The 19,060-nt window shown below is 39.2% G+C and overlaps 1 protein-coding gene across 1 annotated transcript; it reads left to right on the forward strand.

The window, feature by feature from the left end:
• Window positions 1-15,470: 15,470 nt before the first annotated feature.
• Window positions 15,471-16,682, forward strand: LOC141627600 (uncharacterized). The gene is made up of 2 exons (XM_074440834.1): window positions 15,471-15,560; window positions 16,005-16,682. The coding sequence occupies exons 1-2, from the start codon at window positions 15,471-15,473 to the stop codon at window positions 16,680-16,682; spliced, it is 768 nt and encodes a 255-aa protein (XP_074296935.1).
• Window positions 16,683-19,060: the final 2,378 nt, after the last annotated feature.

Below are 19,060 nucleotides of genomic sequence, written 5' to 3' on the forward strand. Positions count from 1 at the left end.
CGACGGAATCCGACCTCTCAAGCTCCGGAATTTGTCAATAACACGGATAAATGCGAAGAACGTAACTTGAATCTCCCTTTTAATGTTATTAGGTTTGTAAAATTGTATTATGAAAGTGACGAAAAGATTTATATATTAATCCGTGTTATTAACAAAACCCGTCGAATTATCACCCGCTAACCGAGCTACTCGATCGAGTAACTGACGTACTCGATCGAGTGCCGCCTACTCGATCGAGTACCAAAACTACTCGATCGAGTACCCTACAGGTCAGAAACTATTTTAAATTGCAAAACACCCTTACTCGACAGAGTAAGGCCCACTCGATAGAGTACCCAGAGACTCATAAAACCGTAGTATTACAGTCTTCCCTCTTTAAAAAGAACTTCGTCCCCGAAGTTCGACTCATACTCAAAAACAAGCATACTAACTCGGTCAAGACACAACAACATAGCTAAGAACTCAAAACAAAACCCCAACCTACAAAACATGAAACCATGAACTCTTAACACCAACTCCCCCAACTATTCCTACCTCCACACATCGCTCACGATATCGTATCAACTACATCATATTCTCTCTCGACACCAACTCCCAACACCATCAACTATTATCCACAAATGCTTCTAGCTCCGTAACATATTATCCATTAGAAAATCCAATATCAAGACATTCACAAACATCAAACGGAATGTTACACCCTCAATATTACGTTTTATTTCCCCTCGGAGTTCGGCAAAGAAAGAAGTCTCAGGTATGGTTTCTTCTTATGACTGGCGAGCTTCCTTACGTATTCTAATGGAATTTAGACGACCCTCCCCGATAGTCGACATACTCTAAAATATTCCCGACGACAGGTCCTTGGCTCAGACCCCTTGAGTCGCCTCGTGTCGCCATAGTCGTCAGGTTGTAATCTTCGATTGACCTGATGGCTATACTTTGGCTTTCGCCTTGTCCAAGCCTCAGTCAAAGTGAGGGATCTATAGATACCTCATTTCTGCACCTCCCGCAAACCACCCGGTGATGATTGGGCCGCATGTTTGGTACACGGAACGATTTATGACACTTCATAAGTTTATCGTCAAGTGATAGCTCAAATACTTGTGTCTACCCCTTGGTCGTCATCTACGTGCCATTACGGTCGTTTTGACAGTAATTAGAGTTCATTTGGAGTCCGGGTCAAAAAACCGTCTTCATTTTTTAATAAACCGTTTAAAATGTCGAGTCGGAAAGTTCTAGAATATTCCGGATATTTCTATTCCATAATTTTAATCTTTTCGTCTTTTGGCAAAATATATCCCGAAATCATATTTTAAACAATAAGGAAGTTGAGATCTGCCGCAATTCCATAACAGAAACGCGGAAAATCTTTCTTCTGCAGGAGGAAACCTCTGGGGAAAGGACGCAGCACCTGTTGCGCCTCTTCCAAGGGTCGCAGTAGTTGCTGCGCCTCTTCTCCAGCTCTTTTCTGCGTATTTTAAGATCTTTTCGAGATTTATTTCCAAAGTTCTACCGTAACCCTAATTCCTCCGTGTGATTAGTATAAATAGGGGCCTTCGTTCCTCATATTACTCATGCGAGTGTCCGCCCTTCTCTTCTCCCTTTGCATTCTAAGACCGCGCTCTTTGCTTATTTACGTCTACGTGCTTGAACTTTCGACCACGTAAGCTCAGATCCTTCTGAGTACAAGTCTCGTTTGCATGACCGACCAATTTGACCAACTCCACTCAATTAATCAAATCAATTTAAATTAATTCCTCTTAAAAGGGCACTTTCATCATACATTCGAGTCGAGCAATCACTAATCGTTAACTTAGTTAATCTCGTTTCGTCAAACATGTAAGTCTGAGGGTGTAAATCCCATGTTTTATTACTGTACTTTTTATTGTATAAATTATTGTAAGATTTACGTCGAAAACATGTTTAAACCCGATTTATAAAACCTTTTATCAAACCTGTTTTCACGGATTAACAGAAGACAGACGTCGAAAAGAAACTTAGCAACTGCTGCGCCTCTTCCTGAGGCTGCCGCAGTTTCTGCCTTTCTTCTTCTTCCTTCGTTCTTTGTTGATTCGTTTCTTTTATTTCGTTTTGTCTTATTTTCTTCATATTTATACTCATATAATTATAATACATAATTCATAATTATTTTATCACCTTTAAATCCGACTTAAATCCCAAGTAATCAATATTTGCGGGTTTTTGTCATTAAAATCAAACCCGGGTTTTAGAGATTCGATTTGTTCATATCAAGTCTCTGGAATTCGCTATTTGTATATCTTTCATCTGTTTATCACCATCCTCGTCAATAGTTTAACATAACAAACCTAATTAATTTGTATTAATAAACCTAATTTGTGATTAGTCTATAATTCACTTTAATTCGCTATAATTAATTCTCATCCGTTTAAACTTGTTTTTTTTATCGCTTTTATGACCAATTCACATGTAGCTAATCCGTTAAATAACTTCTACTTGAGTCGAACATTAATAATCGATCATTAAATTCACCAACGAACATTAACAATATGCAGTTCCGGCTTCACAGCCAGAACTCACCTCAGGAACAGACACAGTGACCACTGCGCCACTGCTGCGCCTGTTCCGGGCTGATTTCTGTCTCTGAACTTCCGTTCTTGCTTTGACCTATTTTGTTAGCTTATGTATTAATCGTAGTATCACTACTAATCTGTCCGTTTTTTAACCTTAATTATTTTCCTTTTCTTTTCTAAAATTATCCGTTTTAAACGTATTTTCGACGTAAATCATTGAACCATTGTAATTTTTTATTATTGTTTATTTTATTTATTGTGCTCCTTATTATCGTTTGTTTGCTCTCACATGTAATCAACCTTAAATCCTTATTTCGACCCAAATGTATGTTTAAATACATGTTCACCGACTTAGTTAATTCTCACATGCTAGGATTAATTTATTGGATATTGCATTGAATGCATATAATCGACAACATATCAAGTATAGATGATTTCCCTAATCATTAGTAGAGGCTGCTATTGAGGTGGGCGGGATTAGGTGTTCGATCAAAAGAGCTTCCTAATACGTACCCTCACCCCTTACTCCAGATCTCTGTGAACATCCGTGTTCATTGGCATCCACGAGAGTCATTCTAGACATAGAATGCTAAGGGTAACAAGTTCTTGGTGTCTATGTCATTACTTTGTGTCTTTACATGAGGCGAACTATTCGAACGGTTTCCAATTTTCCACAATAAATTGGTGGTGACTCTACAAATGTAAATGCTTTTTTTCCCAAGCGCCCCCGTGGGCCCCTCGTGTCCACAGATAGTTGGGGTGTTACAGTAGCACTCATATTCCCATGAGATTTTGGCAGGTCGAGATCTACACGAGACCTGGGTCTGCTTGGTCGGATGCTGTTTCCTGCTCTTATGTCTGTATTGGAAAAAAAGGCCTTTGAGTGACTTGGTGGACCGTGCTGCCAAGCATACCTTCGCAGTGGCTTTGTTCCTGCGGGAGAAGATTTCTTCCTTGGAAGGCAGCGTCTGCAAATTGCAAACCGAAAGGGCTGAGCTTCTGGAGCAGGCGAATGTAGATAAGGAGGGCAAGCTCAAGATCCGGACTGAGTTAGATGTGGCTCAGAATCTGCTGCTGGAAGAAGCTGCCCAGAAGCAGAAATTACAAATTATCCTTTCTGATGCTGAGGGGCGTAATTCTGATGCTGAGATCCGCCTCTCACAAGTTCTGGACGCTAAAGCGTCTCTAGCCTCCGAGGTGCAAGTGCTGAAAGAGAAGAATACCGACCTTGGGAGCACCCTGATAAATGCCCCTGCCTATGCTTCTCTGGAGACTAGAATCAACTGCATAAAGGCGTTTCAGAGTGGGGAGCATCTGGCATGGGATCTGGAAGTAGAGGAAAAGAAGCTTGCCGCAGACTTTCCCAAGGGTCTGAACCTGGATGTGTTGTCTGGTCTGGAGGGGAAAGATGTTGATGGGCCTGCTGACACCCCAGATGCTGAGGAAGAGGTGACTTCTGCTGCTCCTGATACTCATACTGTTGCTTCTGAGATTGTGGAGCATATTGATCTGGAGTAGTGGTAGATTCCTGCAGCCGAAACTTATTTTGCTTGTTATCTAATATTGGCCCTGCGGGGCATAGTATGTAGTTTTTGGTAACAGTTTGGTGTACTTTGGTCTGGTTAAGAGGACCAGACATATTTTGCTATTTTTGATGAACTTTTTAGGCATTATGCCTAAATGCAGTACTTATGCTTTTTAGAAATACCTTGTGTCGTACCGTTTCTGGTGTACTTTGATTTGTGCATGCACTTTTTACGCCGTATGTTTGGCCATCGCTGTTTGATTGCTGGCTATGGGGTCTAGTTCGCCCACTTAGTCGGAGGAGCCAGGCTTGCGTGGGTGCTAAGGCACCGCGGGAGACTGGTTGTCCCGGTTGTACGTGCTTAGCCATGGACACACGCCTTCTGTGGTAAATGTAAGTTTCACCAGATTAGTTTGCGCTTTTATTCAAATAGCTATTTATTTGAAAGAATATTTTAAATAATAATTTTTATACTAACTTTGTGAAAAAGAATCCAAATGTTCAAAGCATTAATCATCGATGAATGCTTGAGAATAAAGTTTCTAAAGTTAAAACAAAAGAGCATCTAAAACGAAAGGACCTTTGCATTCCATAATATATGTAGGAAAATTTTTTCAGAGCCAGAGAATGTTTAAGGTAAAATATACGTAAGAAAATTTTTCAGAGCCAGAGAGTGTTGAAGGCAAAATATATGCAGGAAAACATATGTAGGTAAAATTTTTAGAGATCAATTAAATTTTCAGAGCCAGAGAATATTTAAGGCACGATCTAGAACCTGACGGAGTTGCAACTGATAGACTGAGTACCCGGTTGTTTGACTGTGCTGGTCGCTTAGGTGAAATACTTTTGCAAGTGAATGATGTTCCAGGATTTGGGAACCATTTCTCCTTCCATAGTCATGAGTCGGTATGCTCTATTTTCAACTATGCTTTCTACTTGGTACGACCCCTTCCAGTTGTAGGCGAATTTTCCTGCTTGCCGGTTCTTGGTATTCTGGAAGACCTTCCTCAGGACCAGATCTCCTACCTGCAGGGTTCTTACCTTTAAATTCTTGTTATAGCTCCTAGCCACCATTTGTCGGTACGAAGCCATCCTAATCTGGGCGCTGGTTCTGAGCTCGGTTATTGTGTCTAGACTGCTTGCCATTTCCACCTGGTTTCGCTTTTCTGTTATGCATCCATACCTGTGGGTTGGGACCCTGACCGCGGATGGAATGACTGCTTCAGCTCCAAACACCAGGCTGAAAGGTGTTTGTCCTGTTGCGACCTTGGGTGTGGTTCTGTCAGCCCAGAGGACCAGAGGCAGCTCTTCTGCCCATATGCCCCCTTTCTCCTCCAACTTCTTTTTTAGATTTTCCATAATAATCTTATTGCTGGATTCGGCTTGTCCGTTGGACTGAGAGTTTCTGGGAGTAGACTTCTGCAGTGAGATATTCCACCAAGCACAAAAAGCTTCTGTCTTATTTCTAATAAATTGAGATCCATTATCACATATAATCTCAGATGGAATGCCAAACCTGCATATGATATTGCGTTTAATGAAAGATATAACATGGGTTTCTGTAACCTGGGAGGATGATTCTGCTTCTATCCATTTGGAGAAGTAGTCTGTCATGGAGAGCATATAGACCTTGTTTCCTGGTGCCTTGGGCAGTGGTCCCACGATGTCCATTCCTGCAAAAGAGGGAAAGTCAGACCCTGATGGAGTGCTAAACAAGGCATTACCTGGTGTCTGCTACAGGCTGGGTGAATTGTCAAATAACAAGCATCCCAATCCTTTGGGCTCGAAGGGTTCACTGGGTGCTACTCCTGCAAGATCTAGCCTGGTGAGCAATTATGATGGAATTGGTCGACCCGATCCTCCACCGATGGCCAGATTCAGAGCCTCAGGATTTGATGCTGGTTTAGGCTGGACTGCTCTTACAATCTGAGCGATTCTGGTTGTCCTTCCTCAGATCCTCAATGGCCTGGCGCAGAGTATCCATCCCCTGAATCATCACTTGCATTGAGTCAAGCAATGGACGTCCTCTGCTTCTCGGAACTCCTGCAAGTGATCCCTCCTGGATCTGGACTCCGGGCAAAGTTTCACTTCTGCTGGGACTGCTCTCCTTGCTGGATCTGGGCTGACTAGGTATTCCTGCTGTATTGGGTATCTGTGGCGGTTTAAGAGGCAGAGGCAGAGGCATGGTTCTGGGTGACATGCTGACGGAGGCCATCTGACTCGATGCTGGAGGCGCTCTCACTGATCCTGCAGATGCATGGGAAGGTCCTGCTCAAGAAGACAAAGCTGACATACTCTAGCTGCTGGATGGATTCTGGCTGGTTCCGGACATGTCGATGGTTTGGTTTTGTCTTGCGTGATTTGGCTATAGAAAATGATCACTATGCCCCACGGTGGGCGCCAAATTGTTTTGGTAATAATTTACCGAGTTGTTAATATGATTAGTGGGTGATAATGATCGATCTATAGACTAAGACGGAATTAATGCAATGAGTATAATGAACAAATGAACGACGAATAAAAATATTGACACGTAAGGTTTTGGTGACGCGAAAAGCCCGGATGTAGGAACAACCGTGGGGGGAATCGGAATCCCACCAATTTGGCACTTTAATCGAGACGGAAATATGAAAGTAGGGAAATACAATGGTGATTTAGCTATTATATTATTTGTTGATGAGGAAGAGTCTTGTAGTCGATGTGCTAGAGGAGAATGAGATGCCTCTTATTTGTCTTTGTCTGACTATTTATAGCCTTTGCCTTGCTAGGGTTTGGACTTTGTAACGTCCTCTGATTCTTCTCCGGAGATCTTGCTTCTGTTACCCCAAAAATAGGAGGAAGTTGTTGAATTAGTCAAAGGCTTTTGACGTAAGAAAACAAACAAAACTTTATGTTTGTTCTTATCTACAATCCCATGGTTCTCATGATGCCATGTCTTTAATCCATCCATTTTGTTTCTTCCAATGAATGCATGCCATGTCATCAGTAATAAAAGGTGATATTTTATCCCCAACAGTAACTTGCATTCTTTTCCCTTAAAAGGTACCAAATATCCTTTCGAATTTGAGTAACCTGCATCGACTAGAGAATACTTACCTGAAAAGAAAAACACATTTAGTACTAAAAGATAAAATAAAATGTAAATTCAAATGAAAAGGGAGAAAAAACGATGTAACTGACCTTCTGGAGGATATGGAAATATATTTTTCCCTTTTAATTTTGCTAAAGTTTCAGTGAGAATTCGAGAATCGTGTGCAGACCCTTCCCATCCAGCTTCGACAAATGTGAATAACATGTCAAAATCGCAAATTGCCATGACATTTTGAGTTGCATAACCCCTTCTACATATATAAGGGATCTCGTCATCTTTTGGTGTAACTACTGCATGAACATGAGTACCATCCATAGCACCTATGCACCCTCTGAAATGAGGCCAAAACTTGTAATCATCTCGAATCTTTCTAGGAACTTCTTTAAAATTGTAATCAGCCGGTCTTATGATGTCTCTAAAAAACGTCACTAAAGACGTTAAGACCTCATTAAACTTTCTACTAATTGTTTCCCCCGAATGTTTGAATCTAGTTTGCAGAGTACGATTTGATTGATTATGTGCACAAACCCAAATAAATATTGCGAGCGCCTCTTCTGCACGCATCTCTCTAGTGGGATGCAATCCATACTCAAGTCACTAATAATTCAGTTAATCTTATAAAGACTTGCGACTCCATTCTAAATGTCTTGTAGCTTTCACCCGGTGTATTTAGCACTTCCATCACAAATTGCCATCCCGAGCAAATTGAAGTCTTTATGTTTTGCTTATAAATATATTTAACGTAGTATTGTATGCACATAATCAATCCCAAGGTAGCAAGCACATACATCTTTAATTTTTCATGTGTTTGCTGAAGCAATATTTCACCATCCATGTCTTTATCTTCATCAGCTGCCTCATCTTCACTCATTGACTCGATATCCGATTTTTCTTCATTATTCTCATTATTACCCGTTTCATTTTCTTCCACATCTTTGTTCACTTCCCCAACTGTATCACCTTCATCAAACTAAAAAAAAATAAAGATTAAAAGGTAAATGGATGATAATAACTTTATACAATAAGAACTAAATTCATATTCCACTCAAGAATTCAACAAACTAAGTTATTACATTGTTGCACCAACTCTGTCAACCTGCAAGATAATGAAAAAAAAGACACCCGATCTCTTTAATTTGAACTTCTACGCTACCTGACAATGAAATTATAGTACGAACAAACTAAATACAAGTTAGAGTGATATAGGAGAATCCAAAAGCTGACACACTAAGAGCAAAACCATAAATTTGTCACCAAGTCGAACAACAAGAAGATTATTATTACTTCCAAAGAAATGGAAAGAAATGTCCACTATCATACTTCTACAAATCAGGAAATCAAAAGCAAAAACTTGGAATTAATGAAAACAATGGTAAACATGATAAGATAACAAGTAGAATCTAGCGTCGTGGAGTTTAATTTTTCTCTCTTTTGGGTACCCGTTTAAGGTAAGTATTATCTAGTCGATGCAGGTTACTCAAATGCAAAAGGATATTTGGCACCTTTTAAGGCAAAAAATGCACGTTACCATCTTGCTAATTATAAGCGACCGAGTCAACCTCCAACTAGGTATTTTGAAATATTCAATTTGCACATGCATCTTTTAGAAATGTTATAGAGAGATCATTTGGCGTTTGAAAAAACAGCTGGAGAATATTATTTAACATACCCAGTTATAAATTTTCTACACAATGTAAAATAGTGGTTGTACCTATGGCATTACATAATTTTATTCGAAAAAATGCGCTGAAAGATGAAGAGTTTGATAAGTGTGACGCAGATCCAAATTATATGCCCAACGTAGAAGATGAAGATGATTAAGATGAGCATGGCGATGAAGATGATTAAGATGAGCATGGCGATGCTGCAGATTATGAAAACATGTCTATTATTCGTAATTCTATTGCTACGTTTCTTATGAACATGAGACGATCTTAAAATTTATAATAGAAATGTTAACTTTATCTATCTATTTGTTGGCACACTTTTAATTTGATGAGGATGTGTAATCATAATAATTTATTTTTGATATGTCATAATTGTATATTTGCTTGAATTTCTTAAGATGGAGATTAATAATGCAACTTAACCAAAATTTTGATTTTCTTAACCTAAGTTTTCTTATTCAAAAGATGATGTTATTAATAATGTTAGTTTAAAAAGGAAAAAAAAACTGGAAAATAGGAAATAGGCCAAACACATTCATTTGTTAAGAAACTATTTTTACAAAAGTTAGGCCAAACAATTACAACTTTTCCAAAAAGTAGTTTATGAAAAAACTCCTTTTAAGAAGTAAAAACTCTTTCACATAAACTTGGCCAAACAACACCTTAGTGCTTCTGTTTCTAGGGGCTTTTTTGTAGGTTTTGACTTTTTAAAAGCAGTTTTACAATCTCCAAAAATATACTGTTTGGCCAAATTTCTCCTTTTACATTTACAAAAATACTTTTTAAACTTGGCCAAACACCCCCTTAGAAGTGTGTGTTAACTGGAAAAGTTTGAAAAGTAATTTTTCTTTTTTTTACTTTTTTTTTCCGAGTTCAAATGTAGTTTAATTAGGTAATTTGTTGATTTTCGCGGTTTACATTTTACTCATTATAATACCCATTTTCCCGTATTACCTCTTTTATTTATCCACTCATATAGGCTATATTTGGCAAACGGCAAAAGAAAATTTATAAAAGCGGATAACCTTAACAGAATACGGTTAAAAGAATATAAGATAATTAAAATGGTTTAATATATAATTGAATTGATAATACAATATGCTTTTTTTTAGCAGCATATTCAAAAACAGTAGATTTCGACCAATATGCTATCAAAATATGTCGTTTACTAAATACATGCATAAAAATAGTAGATTTATTGGTCAACCTACTAATTAGCCGGAATCTACTAATTTCACTCAATATGTTTGTTTATCAACTAGAGTTTAGGCTCTGTTTGACAATGCATTTCAGGTAGCTTATTTGGTCAAAGTATCTTATTTGACTAAAATTTCAGGTATCTTAATTTTTTGCAAGCGTTTGACAAATAACTTATTTAACCAAAGAAGCTACCCGAAATGAAATGATACCTAAAGTAACATTTGAGAAATAAGAAACTTGATTTTGTTTTATCTTTCTTTTTTACCTATTCAACCTATACTATTAAATTTTAGGTAATTCACCAAAATCAGTTACATTTTCAGTTAATTTGCCAACATTTTTTTTATATAATCAGTTATCTTATCAGCTTCTAATTTTCAGTTACCTTATTAGTTACCTTTTCAGTTTTCAACTACCTTTTCAGGTTTTAGCTAGTTTTACCAAATAGCGCATAACTCCTCTTTGTTGTGCTACGTTGGCCAAATAAACTTTTTGTTTACAAAAGGCTAATTTATGGTACTACATTCAATTTTAGTGAGGTCATCTTACAACATCCACCAACTTCTCTCTCTTGTTTCTAGAGAGAGCTTTTCTCTCTTTTCTGAGAGCACGTTTTTCAATCAACCAAAAAAAAAAAAAAAACAAAAACTTTTCGGTTTTCCTTTCAATTAATTGGGCAATATAAACCCTAATTCCCTTTTTAGTCTGACAACCTATCCCTATAACGTACTAATCCAAAGAAAAGCAAGTGCATTATCTGGAGAGTATCAATTAATCATTGTTATTCTTGTTGTGTTATTAGCATTTTCATCTTTTGGTTTTATCGAGTTTGTTCACCCAATCTGGCTTGAGTTTTCGTTCAAGGATTGGGGGATTAAAGGATACCTCTTCGAGTCCCTAGCGTGTGTTTAGAGTTTTGTTAAGGCTATTTAAACCCTTTTGATGGTAAGGTTTACTCATCTAATAAACCATCCATCTTCCTTTTCCTTATTTATAATTATCAAAGCTTCTTCGTCTTTCTATCATTTCCAATCATTACTAGTATTTGTTGTAATGGATTTTGTGTCACAGTTTGGTCATTTTGGGGTTGGGACTGCTAATGGGGACAATGGTGTTAACCAAAACTTTTACAATCATCAACCTTTTCATCAACCACACCCAAATGCTGATTTCAACCCTATGAACACTTTGCATGTAATATCTGCCGTTATCCAAGAAGTGGGAGGAGGGGGGGGGGGTGGTTAATATTGATTTGGCTCAGTTGGGGCAGTCAAGGGAGTTTTGGGGTAATTATGTGCTGCGTTTTCTAGTGGATTATCACCTTTTTGAAGCAGATAAGGTGAATGATATCATAAGGGAGATGTGGAATATCCGAGGAAGGATTAGTCTTTCGTATGGGGAAAATTTATGTGTTCCATTATGAGAAGTGGAGGATTTTGAAGGCTAGCTAACAAGAACTACTGCTACTTTTTATGGGGCTCTGATGGTGTTTGCTGGGTGGTACCCATATATGGTTCCAAGAACTGTAAGATTCCCATATGCTGAAGTCTGGGTTCGGGTGTGTGGTTTATCGTTTAAATATCTCACCGTGCATGTAGCTCATGTCGCGGGAAAGTTGTTGAGTCATCATTATTAGGTCGAACCTTTTTAATTTGTTCCAAACAATGATTTTCTGCGTCTGAAAGTGTGTATTAAGCTGAATGAGCCTTTTGTTCCGAGTTTCTTTCTAGCTATGGATGGTGGGTACCTGCTGTGGGTACAGTTCATGTATGAAGAAATCTTTAAATACTGCATCAAGTGTGGTAAGATTGGTCATAATGGGTCTCAATGTAAACAAATTATTATGACCATTGTCTCCAGCATTAACGGTATGTTGGACCGTACTGTGGAGAAGGACTTTGTGGTATATCAATATGAGAGTAATCACACAATGTTTAATATTGATTTACGTGCTACTCCATCTACTACCAGGTACGTGTCTTCAAGAGTTTGCATGGATAATAGGAGGGGAACCAGGAATAACCGTTTGAGAGAAGGAGATGAGAGGTTAGTTGATTTTGATTTGGGAACCACTCCAGGAGCGAGGGTGTTACCTAGCATGCGTTTTGTTATAACATCTCAGCCCTTTGTTGGTCCAGTTTTGTTTCAAGTGGGTGCTAGTCTGAATGGAGGAGGAGTGCAAGCTGGTGGGATAAGGGATTATGCTGATGCTGTGATGCAGGACAATAATAGAGGTATGAATATAGGTAATGGGGGGCCAAATGATGCTGGAGAGGGAGTTGGTAATTTTGTTAATGGGACTGTACAGAGTAATGGGACGAGAGGGGTGGCTAATGATGTGGTGATGGAAGCTGGATAAATCTCAATAATATAGGGGCACCTCCTGAGGCAGGTGGCTGGCTTGGTGAGGGTGCTGGGAACATAATTAACATAAATAACAATGAAGAGTAGTTTCACAGTTTGGGGGATGAGTTTGAGAATTAGGCTAAGGGGAATGCTATGTCTTTGGGGGTATTAAATTACCTGAGTGTAGAGTGATGCGTGCCTATTTTATACAATTATTCTATTCTTTTGCACGCATTTCTATGCATTATTGAGTAGCGTAAGCTACTATTCTCCCTTGTTTTAGCTACTTTGGGCCGTGTTGTGTTTTATGCAGGTTATAGGCTCTAGTATATGCAAATAAGCTAAAACCCATCACAAAACCTTGAAATCTTGGTCTTGATGGAAATGAGCTTGTAAACCATCCTTTTGGAGTACTTAGTGAAGTAAAGAAGCTTAGCGAGCAAAAGAAAGGCTTCACATTATTAGTGCCTACTTTGAAGAGCCATAACTCGAGTTCCACAAAATATAATCAAGTGATTCTAATTGGAGGTGAAATATTATCCTCTTAGATTTCCAACGCCACCAAAAACGCTTTATTTGCCCAAGTAACGAAAAAATGGCGGCCGTTTGAAATTCAGTGCGCGTGGCGGGAAATTCGCGCTGAAGAAAAGTCGATCGATTGGTTATTATAGTCGATCGACTGGTATCTTTAGTCGATCGACTGGTCTCTGTAGTCGATCTACTTTCTGCTAACTGGAGACTTGACACTTGTTCTATTTAATCGATCGACTGGAATTTTGGTCGATCGACTATTTTACTTACCAGGCCGTGTTTGCTTAGTTAGTTTTTCGGCCCATTAGTCGTTTATTCAATAATTATCAGCTATTCCTATATAAAGCAAAAGGGAGAACTTTATTAGGGCACCTTTTACGTAATTTTGCTCATTCAGTTTTTCGGATCTAAACTTTTAATTCCTCACTTTCAATTCGGTAATTTCAATCGTTCTTCGTTCTTTATTTCTATTATTGTTCTTTTATCGTTCTTATTGATTTCGTTTTATGCTAGTTGAATATCTATTTAGTTCCATCATGCAAATCTTAGTTTTCTTCTCTACGTTAATTGTTGTTCTTCATTTAATTATGCGTAGCTAAACTTCTTATGCTAGGACTTAGGGGATCCTCGGTTCTATGACATAATATGTTAAGGTTTTAGGTCTAGATGTTTACTCCGTCTGAATTGTTAATCGTGGCATTTGAGAGCGGCTTGATTAATTAAGTGCATATAATTAGTTGACCATCTTGTTAAACCTTAACCTGGATCGAGAGATTGGAAAAGGCGAAAACTTCTATGAACAATAGGATACTCTAATTAGGGCGATAGCTACATTAGAATTCTAGGGCAAACAGTGGACCGAGAGGACCTGTTCAATACCCTTCAGACCGTTTATTGCTGACCGTTGACCTTACCTTAGATTGTTGTAGACCGCGGTGAACCGACCATCCTAGCGGTTTCTCTCTTATTTGAAATCGTCTATCATTTTATTTTCTTTTATTTGCTATCTTAGTTATTAGATAAACCCAATTCAAAAACCCTAATTTTGTGACTCAGACAGACTTGAATTGGCATTTAGATTTGCAAACGGCCTTCCTGTGGATACGATCCCGACTTCCCTAGCTATATTAGTTAGAGACCAGTTGGTTAATTTTGGTAGGTATACGATTGGCCTGTCAAATTTTGGCGCCGTTGCCGGGGAGGCAACGCATCTTTCTATTTGTTTTATTTTAGTTTGTCTCTTATCTCAAGGAACCTGTGTTCCTTGAGACTGTATCTAACCTTTCAGTGCTAGTTTTATTTATGCCCAGGTCTTTTAGGTCTGAACTCATACCATTTGACCCAGAACCAGAAAGGACTCTCCGTGCTAGACGAAATGTTTAGAAGGAGATATATCAAGCAGAAGACTTGAGTACGCTTGATTTAGCTTATGCAACATTTATTGCAGAAAATCAGTCTTTAGAGGAAGACACGTCTATTTCTGCCTCTATTACCATCATGCCAACTTTATCAAGTCACTATGAGCCTACCCTTGCCTCTCTTCCCAAGGGATTCAAGCTCCCCACTACGGATACGGGTACTTTTGAAATTCGCCCATCCTACATCAATCTGGTGGTGTGAAATTTATTTGGAGGGGGAGCTGGTGAGTACCCAGCTAAACATATGGAGAAGTGTGTAAATTACTGCTGCTACGTTCCTTTGACTGCGGGGGTGACTCAGAAGCAAGTCAAATAGAAATTTTTCCCTTTCTCCCTGCGAGATGATGCAGTGGAGTGGCTACATCACTTAGATATGGAAGCTCATGGTGTTACGGACTGGAATTCATTAGCTCTTGCCTTCTACAAGAGATACTTCCCACCCAAGAAGACTAATGCTCTCCGAAGCCAAATTACGAGTTTCAAACAAGGTCCTGACGAGGACTTTAATGAGGCGTGGGTTCACTTCAAACGACTAGTACGATCAGTCCCTCACCATGGTTTCCAGATCTGGTTCCTCTGTAACCAGTTTTACAATGGGCTATATAATGATCATAGGGCATTACTTGATTCAGCTGCCAATGGGAGATTCCAAAACAACATTAATGATACCAATACCTGGAAAATAATTGATCAGATAACTACTCACAACTGAGTACGTTAATCCAAGAGGTAGCAAAAGAGGAAGTGGTTCGGATAGTGTAATTGCAACTCAGTTAGAGGCTCTAACTGCCCAGATTGCCGAACTAAAGACAACTCAGTCCTTGGGAAATTGGCAGACAGTTAATGCTTTGGTTCAGCAGGAGGTCCCTTGTGAGTGATGTGGTGCTCATGGTCATGTTATAGCTAGTTGTATGAGTACTTTAGAACAGGTTCATGCTTATCAATTTTTCAAGCAAGGTACTCCGTACTCTAATTTCTTCGCTGAGAGAAACTCGAGTGCTTTCCATCCTATCCCGCCGCCGACCAATCCCTACATTATCCCTCAAAATCGTGGTAATCAAACGACAAGGGAATTATAATAGGCCGCCTCAACAGTAGTTTCAACAGTTGCAGCCTCCTCCTCAGGCTTCGAGCAGTGATATGTCAGAAATTAAAGCTATATTGCAACAGCAAATGGCTGCATCACAAAAGCAGGAAGCTCTTATTGCTCAGTTGTTGGCTCAAAATAAAGTCTTGGATACTCAAATTGCCTAGTTATCGAGCCAAAATACAAGTAGGCAGCCAGGTGCGTTGCCGTCTAAGCCTGATAAGCCTCATGAGACTGTTAATGCGATATATCTGCGAAGTGTTCTTGCATATGATGGACTAGAGATGCCCCGGGTGAACAACGAGGTTATTATTGAGGACCTGGATGTTGATGCGGAAAATGAATGTGTTGACGAAACTGCTGGGATTGCTGAAAAAAGTCGATCGACAGAAATTTTTGGTCGATCGAATAAAACTTCAAATATGAGCAATGTGGAAATCGAAATTAGTTGATCGACTGACCAAACTGGTCGATCCACTGGTCCTTTTAGTCGATCGACTGACCAAACTGGTCGATCGACTAATTTGCCAGACGGAGTTGCTGATCCGTCGTCTATTGCTATTAAAACGTCTTCTATTGCTTATAAGGCGTCCATTACGAATGAAAGGAAGAGTAAAGCTGCTGAGCCACCTATTGCGATTAAGCTTCCATTTCCAGCGCGACAACTGAATACGAAGATTGAGCAGCAATTCGGGAAGTTTTTGAAAGTCGTGAAGGATCTGCAGGTAACGGTACCTTTCACTGAACTTATTACTCAAATTCCCTCATATGCTAAGTTTATGAAAGAAATTTTGTCTCGTAATAGGAGTTTTGATGAGGTGGAGACTATTGCTTTTACTGCGGAGTGTAGTGCACTCCTACAAAATAAGTCTCCACCTAAATTGGCCGACCCAGATAGTTTTTTTATCCCCTGTTTTATAGGTACCCATATTATTGATAATGCTTTATGTGACTTGGGTGCTAGCATCAGTGTCTTACCTTTGTCTTTAGCTCAAAAGATAGGTTTGACTGAGTTTAGATGCACAAATATGACTGTCCAAATGGCAGACCGTTCCTTGTCGCGTCCTTTAGGGATCCTAGAAGATGTTCCTGTCCGGGTAGATAAGTTCTTTACACCCGTCGATTTTGTTGTTTTGGATACTCCTGAGGATACCCATACCCCTATTATCTTAGGGAGACCATTCTTACACACTGCTAGTACAATTATTGACGTAGGAGCGAGGACTCTGACATTTAAAGTGGGGGGGGGGGGGGTGAGAAGTTGACCTACACCCAATCTAGTGTCCGTAGGGCACCTATGCAAGTTGTACCTTGCCATGTGGTAGTTGATAGTCCTACAGTTGAGTCCTGTTTTGCTATTACTGTGACACCTCCGCCCCATATTGGGAGCAAGATGGAGGACCGTGCTTTTATATCTCCTTTTGCAGGACATGATAGGTGGAGCTACCAGGAGGATTCGGGAGGCAGACTTGGTGCGTTGGGTGTGTTTTCTGAGGCTGGATATGCTGATTATGGTAGACAGAAAGGAAGTCCCTTGCCGTGTGGAAAGAGGGAGGCCTATGCTGCGGGACGATCTTCTATTTTCAAAGCTAAGTTTGAGTGGTGGCCCAAGGTGAAGACTGCTGAGGGGACTTCATTTAGTCAGCGGCCGAGTTGTGAGACGTCTGATTTTTGTTTACTTATGAAGTAAGGTCGAGCGGGACCTCAAAAACCAACACTGATCGGGAGGCAACCCGGATGGAATACGCTATTATTTAGAAAAAGGCTTTTTAGTTTAGTTTTTTGTTTGGTTTATTTGCGTTGTAATTAGGATTTAGTTCCGTTTGGTACTGAGACAATTGGGACACGTGCTTTGGTTTTTGCTGGGAGATATGTACTTTATTTTCAGGTGCACCGGCAAAGAGGCGAGTCGTCTTGGCAAACTATGCATGAAAGAGGAGTTTGTGCTGCATATTAGGTGAAAAAAAAAAGTCGATCGACAGGTCCTTTTGGTCGATTGACTGGAGCTGTTAGTCGATCGACTGGTTGTTTTGGTCGATCGACTAACTCTGGAAATTAGCGTGTTATTGAAGACGATGATGATCCCGATTTTGCTGTGGGTGATGACTAGTGGCAGCTGGGCATGACCTCCCTTGTTGGGTTTGGGGAGGTCATTAAATTGTAAGTTCTCGTTCCTTCTACTTTCCTTTATATGTTTTCATCTCGTCTCACATATCCCTTTTTCCCTTTATATTTTGCATTGCTGCTGGTGTTTGCTGAACACAATGAGGGCATTGTGTAATTTGGTTTGGGGAGGGTATGCATCTGTCTGTTTGCATCGATCTGCAAATTTACTGCATTTCTGTTTGCATGTTTATTGCATTTCCGTATGCATTGTTTTTCCTTTTTCACCATAAGAAACTCAAAAATTTTATTCAAAAATTACAAAAAGATGTTTTTTCTTTTGCATATTAAGTCGAGTCGGAACGGATAACAATGATGAAATTGCGTATGTGCTTTATTTTTCGCCTAAGCCTTGCTTTGCCACTCTTGTACGGGCATTGCATAATTTACGAGTTTGTGATGAACTTTTCTGAACAAATAAACTTGACTTAATATCGGCAAACTACTCAAAATTTGTGAGGTATAGAGCTTAATAAAGTGATGGTATTCGTGATCAGTTTCATGCTAGGATGAGAGTAGTACTCCTTATAAGACATGTAACATCAAATTGCATAAGCATAACATTTGTCTCTTAGTACCTGTATGCATTCAGGTCTGTGGTTGGTGACACATGTTAGGAGAGGCAATCCCGTTTATTTCATTTTACCCATGAGCTCCACATAGCCAATATGCCTGTTTTATCCCATATAGCTACAATCTATAATTCCGCCTACCCTAGCCGAGCTAGTAATGATAGCCTATTGGGAATGTTTCATTGCAATGTGGTTATATCTGGTTTGAGAAGTTGGTGGAAATGTTGAAGGGAATGAAAAGAAAAAAAGAAGAAAAATTGCGAAAAAAAAAGGAATAAAAAGAAAGTTAGAAAAATCATATGCGGAAGAATCGAAGATATTGGGTTGATGATTTATACTCCCACGTTTTATCCGTATCTTATGGGGAGTTGACAACTTTTTGGTGAATTGTGAGCTATGTGCATCCAATTTGCACTATTTTGTATTGTTAAATTGAGTATGATGTTGGAATGTTGTTAAATTTGGTTTTCGGTTGTTACTAGCTTGGCTTTTAACTCCACATTTCCAAATTCATTTTACCCCTTCTTACCCATTACCTCACTTACCCAAATGTAAGTCCTCGGCATGTATCTTGGTCATCTGAATGGTTGGAATGCATATGTACGGTCAGTAGAGATAACTATCATGTTAGATTGCATGCATGTTCCTATAGGTTGCAGTTAGGTGAGCGGCTATATTTCTTTCTATCTTACACTATATACTTGTTAGGTTCATATACCTATTATTAAACTCTTCTAATAGTGAACTAATTAACTTCTTAATATGTGTTCTTTAGATCTAGTGCATGCATAACAAAATAAGAGATTAATAATAAAAATAATGTCCCTTACATTATTATTTTCGAATTTATGGGCACAAGTAAGGTCTCCTACCTTCACTTGTTTTTGAGCTATGATGAGTATTAGGAA

The sequence above is a fragment of the Silene latifolia genome, chromosome Y (assembly GCF_048544455.1).
Source record: "Silene latifolia isolate original U9 population chromosome Y, ASM4854445v1, whole genome shotgun sequence".
NCBI lineage: Eukaryota > Viridiplantae > Streptophyta > Magnoliopsida > Caryophyllales > Caryophyllaceae > Silene > Silene latifolia.